The sequence below is a fragment of the Rhinoraja longicauda genome, chromosome 22 (assembly GCF_053455715.1).
Source record: "Rhinoraja longicauda isolate Sanriku21f chromosome 22, sRhiLon1.1, whole genome shotgun sequence".
NCBI lineage: Eukaryota > Metazoa > Chordata > Chondrichthyes > Rajiformes > Arhynchobatidae > Rhinoraja > Rhinoraja longicauda.
In genome coordinates, this window is record NC_135974.1 from 17,215,013 (window position 1) to 17,228,176 (window position 13,164).

The following is a 13,164-nucleotide window of genomic DNA, read 5'->3' on the forward strand; positions in this document are numbered from 1 at the left end:
TATGTAGGTTAATTGACTGGGTAAATGTAAAAATTGTCCCTAGTGTGTGTAGGATAGTGTTAATGTGCGGGGATCGCTGGGCGGCACGGACTCGGTGGGCCGAAGGGCCTGTTTCCGCGCTGTATCTCTAAATCTAAAAAAATCTATTCCGCCATTCATTCATGGCTGATCTACCTTTCCCTCTCAACTCCATTCTCCTGCCTTCTCCCCACAACCTTTGACACCCTTACCAGTCAAGTATCTGTCAATCTCCACCTTACATTATGCCGGATCTTCCGCCTGGTCTTGTACTTGTGGAACTCGGAAGAAATACTCCCCGTAACAGCAAAATGTATTATTTATTTCTCATCTCACACTGTCTGGAACGTGTGTAATCCAGAGAATAGATGATCTATTCTGATTTATGAAAATAGTATAACTATCTTTTTAAATCCTAGTGGGAACCTCAGCAAGCAGACAGTGAAGGGAAACACAGCCATTCATTATTCCTGTCTACTCAATAAAACAGAATGCCTCAAACTCCTTCTGAAAGCCAAGGCCAACACCAGTGTTTGTAAGTACTGCATTGTTGAACTCACTGGTAATGATGCAATCATTTTGACGCCAGATATGTTACTTTTGAGATTATAATATGGTTTATATATTAATCACCTGATTAATTCATGTATCCTTGCATCAATTTTAAATTATCTTTCTGAGAAAATTCCATTATTACGTAGAACACAGAACAGTGCAGCAAAGGAACATGATGTTTATGCTAAAGATTATACCAAATTAATCTGATCCCTTCTGCCTGCACGTGATGCATATTCCTCCATTCTCTGCATATCCATGTGCCTACCTAAAAGCCACCACTATCCACTATTGTATGTATTTCTTCCAACACCCCCCCTGCCAGCGAGTTCCAGGCAAGTACCGTACTCTGTGAAACAACGAGCCCTAAACAACCCCATTAATTTTTCCCCCTCTTGCCATCAAACTATGCCCTATATTATTTGACATTTCCACCCTGGGGGAAAAAAGACCATCTATACCTCAGATAATTGTTAACTTATAACAAGTCATACCTCAGCCTCTCTAGAAGCTCCAGCGAAAAAAATCCCAGTTTGTCCAACCTCCCCTTATAGCTGATACCTTCTAATCTAGGCAGCGTTCTGATAAACCTCTGCCAACCCCTCTCCAAAGTCTTCACATCCTTCTTGTAATAGGGGGACTAGAACCGCACACAATACTCCAAAAGCAGCCTCGCCAAAGCTTCATAAAGCTGCAGCATGACTTCCTGACTCTTAAATGGTCTGACCAGTGAAGGCAAGCATACCATATGCCTTCTTTATCACTCTCTATACTGTGTTTCTCAGTAAACACCAGGTGAGAGAGACTACCACCACTGATTATTTCATTTTTTAAATGTTATGCCCATTCCTGGAATTTCCATAAAGGTAATAACCATCGCTGTTATCCTTATCATAACTGCAATGGAAGATCGATAGAATCCATCAAAAGAATGACAACAAAAAAAAACAGGAGTTAGCAAGAATCTAGTGTAAAGGGTGACCTAGGGGCCAGTACAGACTTGAGGGGCTAAATGGTCTGTTTTGTGGTGTTCTGTTCTCTGACTTTACTGTATCTTTGAGTTAGACAAATCCTGGAAGAAAAAAAAGGAAACCATCCTTCGGTGTGTTCCTAGCTTTATAGTGCTCAGCAGAAAACAGCTAATTTTTTGTGTCAATAATGGAAAAAATCAATTCCTGAAATTTGGTTTAGTGATACAGCATAGAAACATGCCTTTCAGTCCACCAAGCCTGGAAAAACCATTGAACACCCATTCACACTAGTCCATGTTATCTCACTTTCTCATCCACTCCGAACCATAGCTAAAATCAAACCTTTCCTCCAATTCGACGACACAGAAAAAATCATTCACGCTTTCATTTCCTCCCGCCTAGACTACTGCAACTCCCTATACACTGGGATCAGCCAATCTTCCCTGTCCCGCCTGCAACTGGTCCAAAACGCCGCAGCGAGACTCCTGACAGGTACCCGTAAAAGGGACCACATCACCCTGATTCTGGCCTCTCTCCACTGGCTCCCTGTACGGTACAGAATCAACTTCAAGCTCCTCCTATTCACGTATAAAGCCCTAAATGGACATTCCCCCCCTACATCAAAAATCTTCTAACCCCCCTCTCTAACTCCAGGTCCCTCAGGTCGGCCGACTTGGGGCTACTCACTATCCCGCAGTCTAGGCTTAAGCTCAGGGGTGACCGCGCTTTTGCGGTTGCAGCTCCTAGACTGTGGAACAGCATCCCTCTCCCCATCAGAACTGCCCCCTCCATCGACTCCTTTAAGTCCAGGCTCAAAACCTATTTCTACTCCCTAGCGTTTGAGGCTCATTGAGGAGGCGCTGTGAACTGTTTGCGTGCTACTGTATGTTTCATTTTTTTCCTTAGTACCTAATCAGATGTACAGCACTTTGGTCAACCTGGGTTGTTTTTAAATGTGCTATACAAATAAAATTGACTTGACTTGACTTGACTACACACTGCCGGGGCAATTTACAGAGACCAATTAGCCTACAAAACCCACTCATCTTAGGGATGTGGTGGAAAACCCTGAGCACCCAGAGGAAACACACGTAGTCACAGGGAGGACGTGCAAACTCCACACAGACAACACCTGAGGTCAAGATCAAATGGGGTTCCTGGAGCTGTGAAGCAGCTAACAGCTGCACCACAGTACTGCCCTCAAATATTGAGTTAGATTCTAAGTTCTCAATATATTGATTGTTCCAAGGTAGACACAAAATGCTAGAGTAACTCAGTTCCATACTTGTACTCCACCAGAAACTAAAAGCACGGCCAATTGTCAGAGCTTTAAACCTAAGTTGCTACATTACCTTATTATTGCTGGATTTTCTAACTTGTTTGCATCAATGGCTTGGTGACAACCCAGTGGAATTGATTTCAACTCTAGTATGTCAAACATGTAACTTGATGGAGTTTGGAATTGGGAACACAAAACAGGAAAGAGCAAACTGGAGCACAGGTGTCCAAAGGCTCATTCATTGTTCAAGTTCATCCATGAAAATTTTACTGCAAAATCAGTGCCTGAAGTTTTGTGTTTGATTCTTAAACAGTAAATGACGATGGAGAGACTGCGATGGACATTGCTCGAAGACTGAAGCACCAATGTTGTGAAGAGTTGGTATGAAATAGTCACGCCATCTGCCTGTTTACAATAGCTATATAGTAATCAATTTGCTCTTTATTAATTTATTAATCATTTTCCTTGGTTTAACATTTTCTTTGAAGCTTCTTTTCTATTTAGATAATTATTATGGAAAGGCTAAAATATGAGCTGAAAAAAATATGGTTGACTTTGATCAATTTTGACCGACTGGGGACTGAGTTCCTCGTCTAATCAACAGATTGTGTTTATTTTGATGGATATTAATTTGATTTTCTGGCTTAAAGTACACGTTTTGTTTTGGAACACCCAGTGTTAATCGATCTGTTAATTAGATGATCTGATCTTTAGATCATATGTAAGCAAATATAAATTCTTCTCATTGAAACCAATTGTTACGTTTACACAAAATAAATAAAAAGAATATTTTTATTCAAAGCACAACATACCGTTGAAGCATCTTAACGTACTTTACACGATGAATTTATTTTTGAAGCACCAAAACTGGTTTTCAAGGTGACAAGGCAGATGGAAAATTCAAGAGGGAAAGGGAAACAGGGCATGAGAGGAGAAGAAGAGAGAGAAAAATTCACTGCTGTCGTTCCTGAAATAAGCTAGCTAATATGTACAATCAATTCCCATACTTAGTAGGAAGACATTAATCAGATAACTATTATTTGGTGTAGTGATTAAAATTGGTCAGGATGCTGATAGAAATGCCCATTTTTCTTTGATGTCATGCTGCAGTTTCATTTACCTAAAGGACAAACTGGTTCTAGGTCCAACATCCATACAAAGACTCCAACGTTGACCCTGCAACTCTTCCGGCGTATGTCACTGACCATGGCTGCTAAACATTCCGATAGAAATTGCTATTCAATGGCATTTGTGAGGTAAAATAATGGGAATGTTAAACAGAAAGCTTTTGTATCATTAGAACAACAACTCAAGCTGTATCACTGCTTTCAAAGCAGAAACTTGAATTAATATTTATTTTGTTTTTCAGTTAATTGCAATGTTGTAACATTATTGATTGTTTAAAAATTCTAAACTTTGTCTTTTTGTTTTAAAGTTGACCCAGGCAAAATTAAACCAATTTAATCTCCACACTAATGTGGAGTATGAATGGCGACTAGGACAGGAAGATATGTATGAGAGTGACGACGATTTAGATGAGAAGGTTGGTTCTTTGGTATTTTCTTTGGGGGAAAAAGCAGCGCAATGGCGCAGCAAGGCGGTACAGCAATGCAGTGGGTTGAGCCAGTGCCACACAACGCCAGAGACCGTTTGGTTTGATCCTGACCTCGGGTGCTGTCTCTGTGGACTTTGCACATTCTCCCTGTAACTGCATGAGTTCCCTCTAGGTACTCCAGTTTCCTCCCACATCCCAAAGACTTGCAGGTTTGTAGGTTAATCGGTCCTCTGTAACTTGCCCCTTGCATGTAGGAAGTGGATGAGAAAGTGGGATAACATGGAACTAGAATGAACAGGTGATTGATGGTTACCGTGGATTCGGACCAAAGGGCCAGTTTCCAGGCTGTATTCTTAAATAAGAACACATTTGGGGAACTGAATTATGGAGCTGATATACCCAAGACTTTCACTTGAGTAAATATAAAATAAATTTTCACATACCAAGTCTCATCCTCTACCCACTGACCAACCATTACTAATACCTGAACTCAGGTGTAGAGAGGCTGTTCACTGCAGAGCAGCAGGTCCCATTTGAATGGCAGCATCATGTTCCAATGCTCCCACCATTTTAACGGAGAAAGTGGGATAATGTAGAACTAGTGTGAATGGGTGATTGATGGTCAGTGGGCCGAAGGGCCTGTTTCCATGCAGTACATCATTGGTACTGACCTCCCCACCATCGAAAAGAATTGTAAGAGTCGCTGCCTCAAAAGGTAGCCAGCATCATCAGATACCTACACCACCCTGGCCACACATTCGTATCACTCATTTCATCTGGAAGAAGATATAGGAGCCTGAAAACTGCAACGTCCAGGTTCAGAAACAGCTTCTTCGCTACTACTATGAGGCTATTAACCACCATTACAATCTCTGAATTACATAGACTTGGGGGCATTGGTTTTGTTTTATTTGCACTATTATTGTTTGTTTGTTTATTTTATGTTTGTGTTTGTTTGTGTGTGTGCGTATTAAACCAATTTCCTTTATTATATGGTTTACAAAGTACTATGTTACATATTCTGCTGCAAGTAAGAATTTCATTTTTCTGTTTGCAACACTTGACAATAAAATACTCTTGACTCACTCTTGACTATCTCTAATCTAAACTAAACTTAGTAATCCTTAATATTACATTAGATTTATGTTCCTCTGTTCATTCAACAGGGACCTGTTAAGAAAGAACGCTCTCCTCGGCCCTATAGCTGCTACCAGCCTGCCAGCACTTCTTCCCGGAGCCTGGAGAAGCCTAATACAGCAGCCGTCAGCAGAGACTCCACATACCTGCCAAGAGAGCGGCAACGGGAGCTGCCTTCTGGATGGGCCAGTCAGCCGCGTAGCATGGATTCTCAGCTTCCCTCTCCTTTATCAGAGGGGCCGCCTATTCCCCCCAGAATCCCCATCAGAGGTTTGCAATCAAGGACTAATAAGTCCATTCACTAATACATAGTGTGTTTGTACATAATTACCTTTGAAATTTAAATATGCAGAAGAACTTTTCATTTAAAACTAGACTGAGGTGGACCTGTTGGGTCCAAATCTCTCCTGCGGGCCTCTCCTGGGGCAACCCTCCCCCAACTGACAATCCTGCAGGCCCGGCAACCCTCTCCAACTGACGAAGCCCGTTGCCAGGTGGGGAGTGTCCTCTGGGGCCGTGGGTGGGCGAAGGGGGACAGGGGAGAGGGAGCCACTCACCTCGGCCCTGTGCCACCAGCGCTGCAGCCAGAGCGAGTTGTGGACCCAAAGCCTCTCCTGCATTGGCCTAGCACTCCCCACTCACCATCCCCCCTCAACTCCCCTTATCCCCCCTCCTCACCCATTCGCCTATTCCATACCCCCCCAACTCCCCTTATCCCCCCAACCACTCCATCCCCCTTTCAACCCCCCTTAAAACTCCCCCAAACCTCTCTTGCATTGGTCTCGCCCCCACCCCCACTCCCTGGCGTTTTTATTTACTTGTTTAAAGTTACTTTTTTAAATGAAATAAATGTAAATGAAAGTGGCGTTATTTTTAAAAAAAAGAAATAAAGCTTATTTGTAACGGCTCAGTAGCAGCGGCAGGCTCAGTTTTTAAAAAAAAAGGAAAAATCGTTCTTTAAAATAAAATGTTGCCCGTTTAAATTAAACGGCTTTAATATAAAGCGTTTCTTCTTTAAATTAAACTCCCCCCACGTGGTACCCGGGCCGAGCATTTTTTTCTATAAATTAAACGGCGGTTTTTAATCTTTTTTAATTAACTTTTTTAAAAAATGAAATAATGTAAATGAAAGTGCCGTTGTTTAAAAAAAAATGAAATAAAGCTTATCTGTAACGGCTCAGTAGCAGCGGCAGGCTCAAGCGCAGGCTCAGTAGCAGCGGCAGGCGCTCTGTGCCCCCCCCATTGGCCGTCCCCCTCCCTCATTGGCTGTATTATTAAACGGTGTTTTTTTAAATCTTTTTAATTTAACTTTTTTTTAATGAAATAAATGTAAATGAAAGTGGCGTTGTTTTAAAAAAAAACCAAAATAAATCTTATCTGTAACGGCTCAGTAGCAGAGGTAGTCTCAAGTGGCAGGCACGGTAGCAGCGGCAGGTGCTCATGGCACCCCCCCCTCATTGGTCGTCACTCGGGCGGGGGAGGGGAGCGCGTGTATTATTCAGCGGCAGCTCTTCGGGTACTCCCGTCACTCTGGTGGCTGCCGCCCCCGGTGGTCATATCATATCATATCATATACATACAGCCGGAAACAGGCCTTTTCGGCCCTCCAAGTCCGTGCCGCCCAGTGATCCCCGTACATTAACACTATCCTACACCCACTAGGGACAATTTTTACATTTACCCAGCCAATTAACCTACATACCTGTACGTCTTTGGAGTGTGGGAGGAAACCGAAGATCTCGGAGTAAACCCACGCAGGTCACGGGGAGAACGTACAAACTCCTTACAGTGCAGCACCCGTAGTCAGGATCGAACCTGAGTCTCCGGCGCTGCATTCGCTGTAAAGCAGCAACTCTACCGCTGCGCTACCGTGCCGCCCATTGTGGGCTTCCCCCCCTCCCTCATTGGTTGTCATTCGGGTGGGTCCCATTGTAACGTCACACGCTGAACATGGCAAGCAATCAGTTTAATAAGGTCATTTTTTAACTTTAAAATGTCTCTAACTTGAAAAATATATGAATGAAACTTGGATGAATGTGTCCCCAGGACAAAGGTGAGTAAGGCGGGCCTAAAATTGTGCGGGTCGTGTACCGTTTTTTCCCGGATAAGAAGGGAGTACAGGAACGACGGAAGAAATAACAGGAACAAACATACGGTACAAACATACAAGATGAGAGTTTTAGTAATATAATAATAATAATAATAATAATATAGGTGTGTACGAGATAGTTTTTAAATACATGAATTTTTGATCATTTAGCTGCCATTAACTAAAGCTGTAGCATTCCCTCTCCATCTTTTCTCCCTTGAGGCAGTCCTTCCTATCTGCCTAGATTGTACCTATTTGCCTGTGTCAAATTTTATTTGATAACGCTACTCTGAAATGTCTTGAAGATCTGTTAAAATTTCTACATAAATGGAAATTGTTGCTATTGCTGGTTTCCTGAAATGACTTGAAATATTTTCTAAATCATGCAAGGGCTGTCCTAGAGTCAAACAGCGAAGAAGCAGGTCCTTCGGTCCAACTTGCCCACGCCGACTAATATGCCCCTCTACACTAGTCCCACCTGCTTGCAATGGGCCCATATCTTTCTAAATCTATCCTGTCCAAGTGTTTTTTTTAAAATGTTGTGACAGTACCTCCCTCAACTACCTCCTCTGGCAGCTTGATCCATATACCTACCACCCTTTGTGTAAAAAAAGTTGCCCCTCAGGTTCCTATTAAATCTTTCCCCTCTCACCTTAAACCTTTGTCTTCTGGTTCTTGATTCTCCCACTCTGGATAAAAATCTGTGCATTTACCCCATCTATTCCTCTCATGATCTTATACACCCCTATGAGATTACCCCCTCATCATCCTGCGCTCCAAGGAATGAAGTTCTAGCCTGCTTCTCCCTATAGCTCAGGCCATGGAGTGCTGGCAACATACTTGTAAGTCTTCTCTGCACGCTTTCCAGCTTAACAACATCTTTCCTATAACAGAGTGACCAAAACTGAATACAATATTCTAAATGTGGACTCACCAATGTCTTGTACAACTGTAACATAACATCCCAACTTATGTGCTCAGTACTCTGATGAAGGCCAATGTGCCGAAAGCCTTCTGGACCACCCTGTCTACCTGTAATGCCACTTTCAAGGGACTAGGTACCTGCACTCCTAGATCCTTCTGCTCTACAACGCTCCACAGAGACTTTGCATTCGCTGTGTAGGTCCTGTTATGATTAGACTTCCCAAATTGCAACACCTTGCACTTATCTGTATTAAACTTCATCAACCATTCTTCAACCCACCTGCAAAATCGATCAAGATCCTACTGCAATTTTTGACAATCATCTTGACCGTCTACAATGCCACCCACTTTAGTGGTTAATTGTCCATCTTTAATTGCCCCCAAACTATATGTTGTGGAATTACACAAAACTCAGACCAAGTAAGGACAAATATGGGCAAATGGGGCTAGCTTAGATGGGCATCTTACTCAGCATAGATGGGTTGAGCCAAAGGGCCTGTTTCGTGCAGTGTGACTCTTATCAGTTATGGGATCTGATAGCGCTATCATTACCATTACTGATATATCAAATAATTTCATACGATTTTTCTTTTTCGGATTATTTAAATTTAAACAGATCATTTGTCATGTTGGAATTTGAACGTGTCCACAGATCATCAGACCATCTTCAATAAATCAATGAGTGCTGCTGTAATCTCCCCATACATGTCTCTTAGTTAAAGCATAATCAAGCTTTAATCAAAGACAAGACTCACTCCGAGCACTCCCTCTTCTCTCCTCTCCCATAGGTAAGAGGTACAGAAGTGTGAAAACGCATACCTCCAGATTCAGGGACAGTTTTATGCCAACTGGTATCAGGCAACTGAAACATCTTATCAAGAACTAGAGCATGGTCCTGAGCTAGCAGCTACCTGATTGGAAACCCTCGGATTATATTTAAAATTGAATAAACTTTGAATGCTTTATTTATTGCCACATGTGACATCACATTTAAATTCTTTGCTTGCATACCCAAGGTGTGCAAATGGTCGTGCATAAAGGACACTTACAAAGTATCGGCGGCAGGTCCCCCTTTGTCCTCCCCCCCTCCCTCTCCTCACGGCGGTCCCCACACGCTGGGTTGTCCATTGTTCTTCCCCCTCCCTCAAGGCATTCCCCCCAAGCTGGGTCCTCCATTGTCCATTGTTTTTCCCCCTCCCTCACGGCGGTCCCTCCAAGCCTTCTTTGTTCCTTCCACCAGCAGTGACGTCCTCACTTCCATATGGTCCATCCTCATCCGTCCATCATTGAAATTATCGACTGCTGAACGGACCTCTCCACTATCGCTGCCGGGGCGTCTCCGGATGCCTCTGTGGCACAGACCCAGGCCCCAGGAGCCATTGACCCCGGGCTTTGTCGATTCGCGAGGCTCGTCCCGGGGGGCTTCGGCCTCGGATTCTCAGCGGCCCTCCCGGAGGCGTCCTTTGTGTCCGACTTTATCTTGCACTAAACATTATTCCCTTCATCATGTATCCGTACACTGTGGTTGTAATCATGTATAGTCTTTCCGCTGACTGGATAGCATGCAACAAAAGCTTTTGTTGTACCTCGGTACATGTGACAATAATAAACTAAACTAAACTAAGCATCTGCTATCAAAATGTTATATTCTGATCTTATATGGATGTACAGTGCGGTGATGTACATAGCAAGTCATTTTTTTTAAAGAATGCTCAAATATGAAAAATATTTCTGCAAAGCTAAGTTGTGTGTACTTTGTTGATTGGTAGCTCCAAGTGTCCCACCACCTCCACCCCCACCATCCGCTGTCTTCACTCCCCCTGCTGGAACGGGAGCATTTATCTCTGAAAGTTCGTCAATGAAGAAACGACCACCCCTACCTCCACTCATAACAAAACATAAACGGACTCTCTCCGAACCCACGCCAGCAGTGCCTCCTAGCCCTATGAATCGCAAGCAGTCCTCATTCGGTACGTTTTATAAGGAGATGATTCTCAGTTTCATTTATATTGGTAATTTAAAGAACAAATAGGGAAAGAACTCTGTTTTATGTATATTCTGTTTTATGTCTAAATTTAAATATATACCTGCAGAATGAAATCTTATTCAAAAATTTAGAGGTGCCACATTTTTTATCTGGGCTAATGCCAAACGTATTCATGACCTTTCCCTCTTCCTCTTGTTAATCCTCTGCTTCGAAGCAATTGAGAGTGGTATTTTTGTGCAATTTGTAATCATCTATAGTACTAGAGAAAGTATATGCCAACAATAAAAGTAGATATGAAATGCAAGCTATTACTTTCCACTTTAAATCAATGTTAAATGTACTAATATGTGGAGGAATCTGGTATTTTATGCAGTTTAAAATGCGATCTAATATTAAAGTGCACCAGAGTTTTTTTCAGTTCTAGTCACTGTGCTGCCAATTAGGTTTTACTTTAGACTGTAGAGATACGGTGCGGAAACAGGCTGTTCAACCCACAGAGTCTATATCAACCAGCACTAGCACTATCCTACACACTAGGACCAATTTGCATTTTTTACCAAAGCCAATTAACCTATAGCACTGTACATATTTTGAGTGTGAGAGGATACCAGAGCACCCGGAGAAAACCCACGAGGTCACGGAGGATGTCGAAAATTCGTACAGACAGCACCCGTCGTCAGGATTGAACCCGGGTCTCTGGCACTGTAAAGCAGCAACTCTGCCGCTGCACCACTGTGCCACCTCGATCTAAAATTTGGAGCCAAATCCTTCCATTCCACAAAGGATGGGAGGAAATATTAATCCACCACATCCTTCAGTAAATTGAGCAACTTGGAATTAGATCATTTTCCAGAAGGCACCATATTCAGTGGTTATCTTGACAATTAGCTAAAATCATTGTCTTCGGTAAGTTTAGCTGTATCTACAATGAGGGAAACTCAATTCGTGAACAATTACTATTTCACTGGCCTTTAGAGAAGGCAGACCTTGTTCAATTGAGCAAGGGCATTATAAATTGTAAAGTTTGTATGTGTAGGAGATTTGCAGAAAAAAATGTTTTCAAAACATTATTGGTGAATATATTATCAATGTGTTTATATATTGTTCTCTGTTATTTTTTAATGTTTAGATTCTACTCCACCATCTAGCCCTTCTGCTACTATGGTGGATAGATTTTCACCAAAATCAAGGTTAGATATTGTTTTCCCCTGCTTTACTATCTTACTATTCTTAGACTGAATTTTGTTACTTTACAATATTTGCACAGTACTGGATTTCAAAATGGTTTCTTTGTTTTCTTTGCAATCAGAAGAGAATAAAGTTTAGCTTGAATGAGTTCTAAAGATTACATGATATCTCACAGTTTTCTTGCACAGACTATTTTCAAATGTATCAATGGACATTATGAAAGTTAATTTTCTTTTCTATTGAAATTTACAACAGTTGTATCAAAGAGGTAGTATTTTTCTCAAGCTACATAATTTTCCTTTTCATTCCATTTACATTTTAGTATTGGCTCTCCAAAAATCTCACCTGGGCTACATTCTCTCCCAGAGTTACCAGAGACAGGTAAGGACTGCACATAAATGTAAACCAGAAGCTTTGGTGCATTATCTTTGCATATACAATTTATGAGTTACAGGTTCTGTTTCACTGTTTGTTTCTGTAGACTGAAGTACTTGCACGTCAAATTATCTTGAAAAGAACCAAGTGTTTATAAATAAAGAATGAAAGAATGAAACAAATATTTTTGGAGAGGTTGTTGATTTTTATTCCTGCCTTGCCATTTAAAATGTGGCATAGAATAAGTTTTTGTCCCTTCCCTTTCAACTAGGAAAGTGTATCTAGCATGAATACAGAATGTTCCCACCTTCTCCAGGTAAAGCCAATCTTCTGGTAACTCAGCTGCCTGATCTCCTTTAATATGTGAGCTTGGACAATGAGTATTGCTATGGGGTTCATAAATAATAGGAGCAGAAGTAGGCTGTTTGGCCCATCAAGTCTACTCTGCCATTCAATCATGGCTGATCTATCTTTCCCTCTCAACTTCATTTTCCTGCCTTCTCCCCATAAACCTTTACACCCTTACCAAACAAGTATCGTCAGTCAACGCCTTAAAAATACCTAATGACTTGGACTGCACGGTCATCTGTGGCAATAAATTCCACAGATTCACCTCCCTCTGACTAAGGAAATTCCTCTTCATCATTCTAAAGCTATGTCCTTTTATTCTGAGCCTATGCCCTCTGGTTCTAAGCTCTCCCACTAGTGGAAACATCCTCTCCACATCCACTCTATCCAGGCCTTTCACTATTCAATTAGGTCCCCCCCTATCCTGAACTCCACTGAGTACAGTGCCGTCAAATGCTCATCCTACGTTAACCCAAATATCCCCGAGATCATTCTCGTAAATTTCCTCTGGATCCTCTCCAACAGCAACACATCTTTCCTCCGATATGGGGCCCAGAACTGCTCACAATACTCCAAATGCAATCTGACCAGTGCCTTATAAAGCCTCAGCATTACATCCATGTTGGATGTTGCATCCAACTGTGATATTATCCTTTTCCTTATTTTTATCCAGTATTCCTATGCATGCTTTTTCAGCAAAGGTTTTCTAGGTAATAGTCTGCATTGTTGCTTGAACTT

General features: G+C 42.0%; 1 protein-coding gene across 1 annotated transcript in view; it reads left to right on the plus strand.

Moving 5' to 3' along the window:
* unm_sa1614 (un-named sa1614) overlaps nt 1-13,164 on the plus strand; it is a 102,081-nt gene that overhangs the window by 77,369 nt on the left and 11,548 nt on the right. The window contains exons 19-25 of the mRNA XM_078418853.1: nt 438-553; nt 3,137-3,204; nt 4,259-4,366; nt 5,545-5,785; nt 10,298-10,498; nt 11,645-11,705; nt 12,026-12,084. Of these exons, the coding sequence (XP_078274979.1) occupies nt 438-553; nt 3,137-3,204; nt 4,259-4,366; nt 5,545-5,785; nt 10,298-10,498; nt 11,645-11,705; nt 12,026-12,084 (854 nt within the window). The remainder of the gene's footprint in view (nt 1-437; nt 554-3,136; nt 3,205-4,258; nt 4,367-5,544; nt 5,786-10,297; nt 10,499-11,644; nt 11,706-12,025; nt 12,085-13,164) is intronic.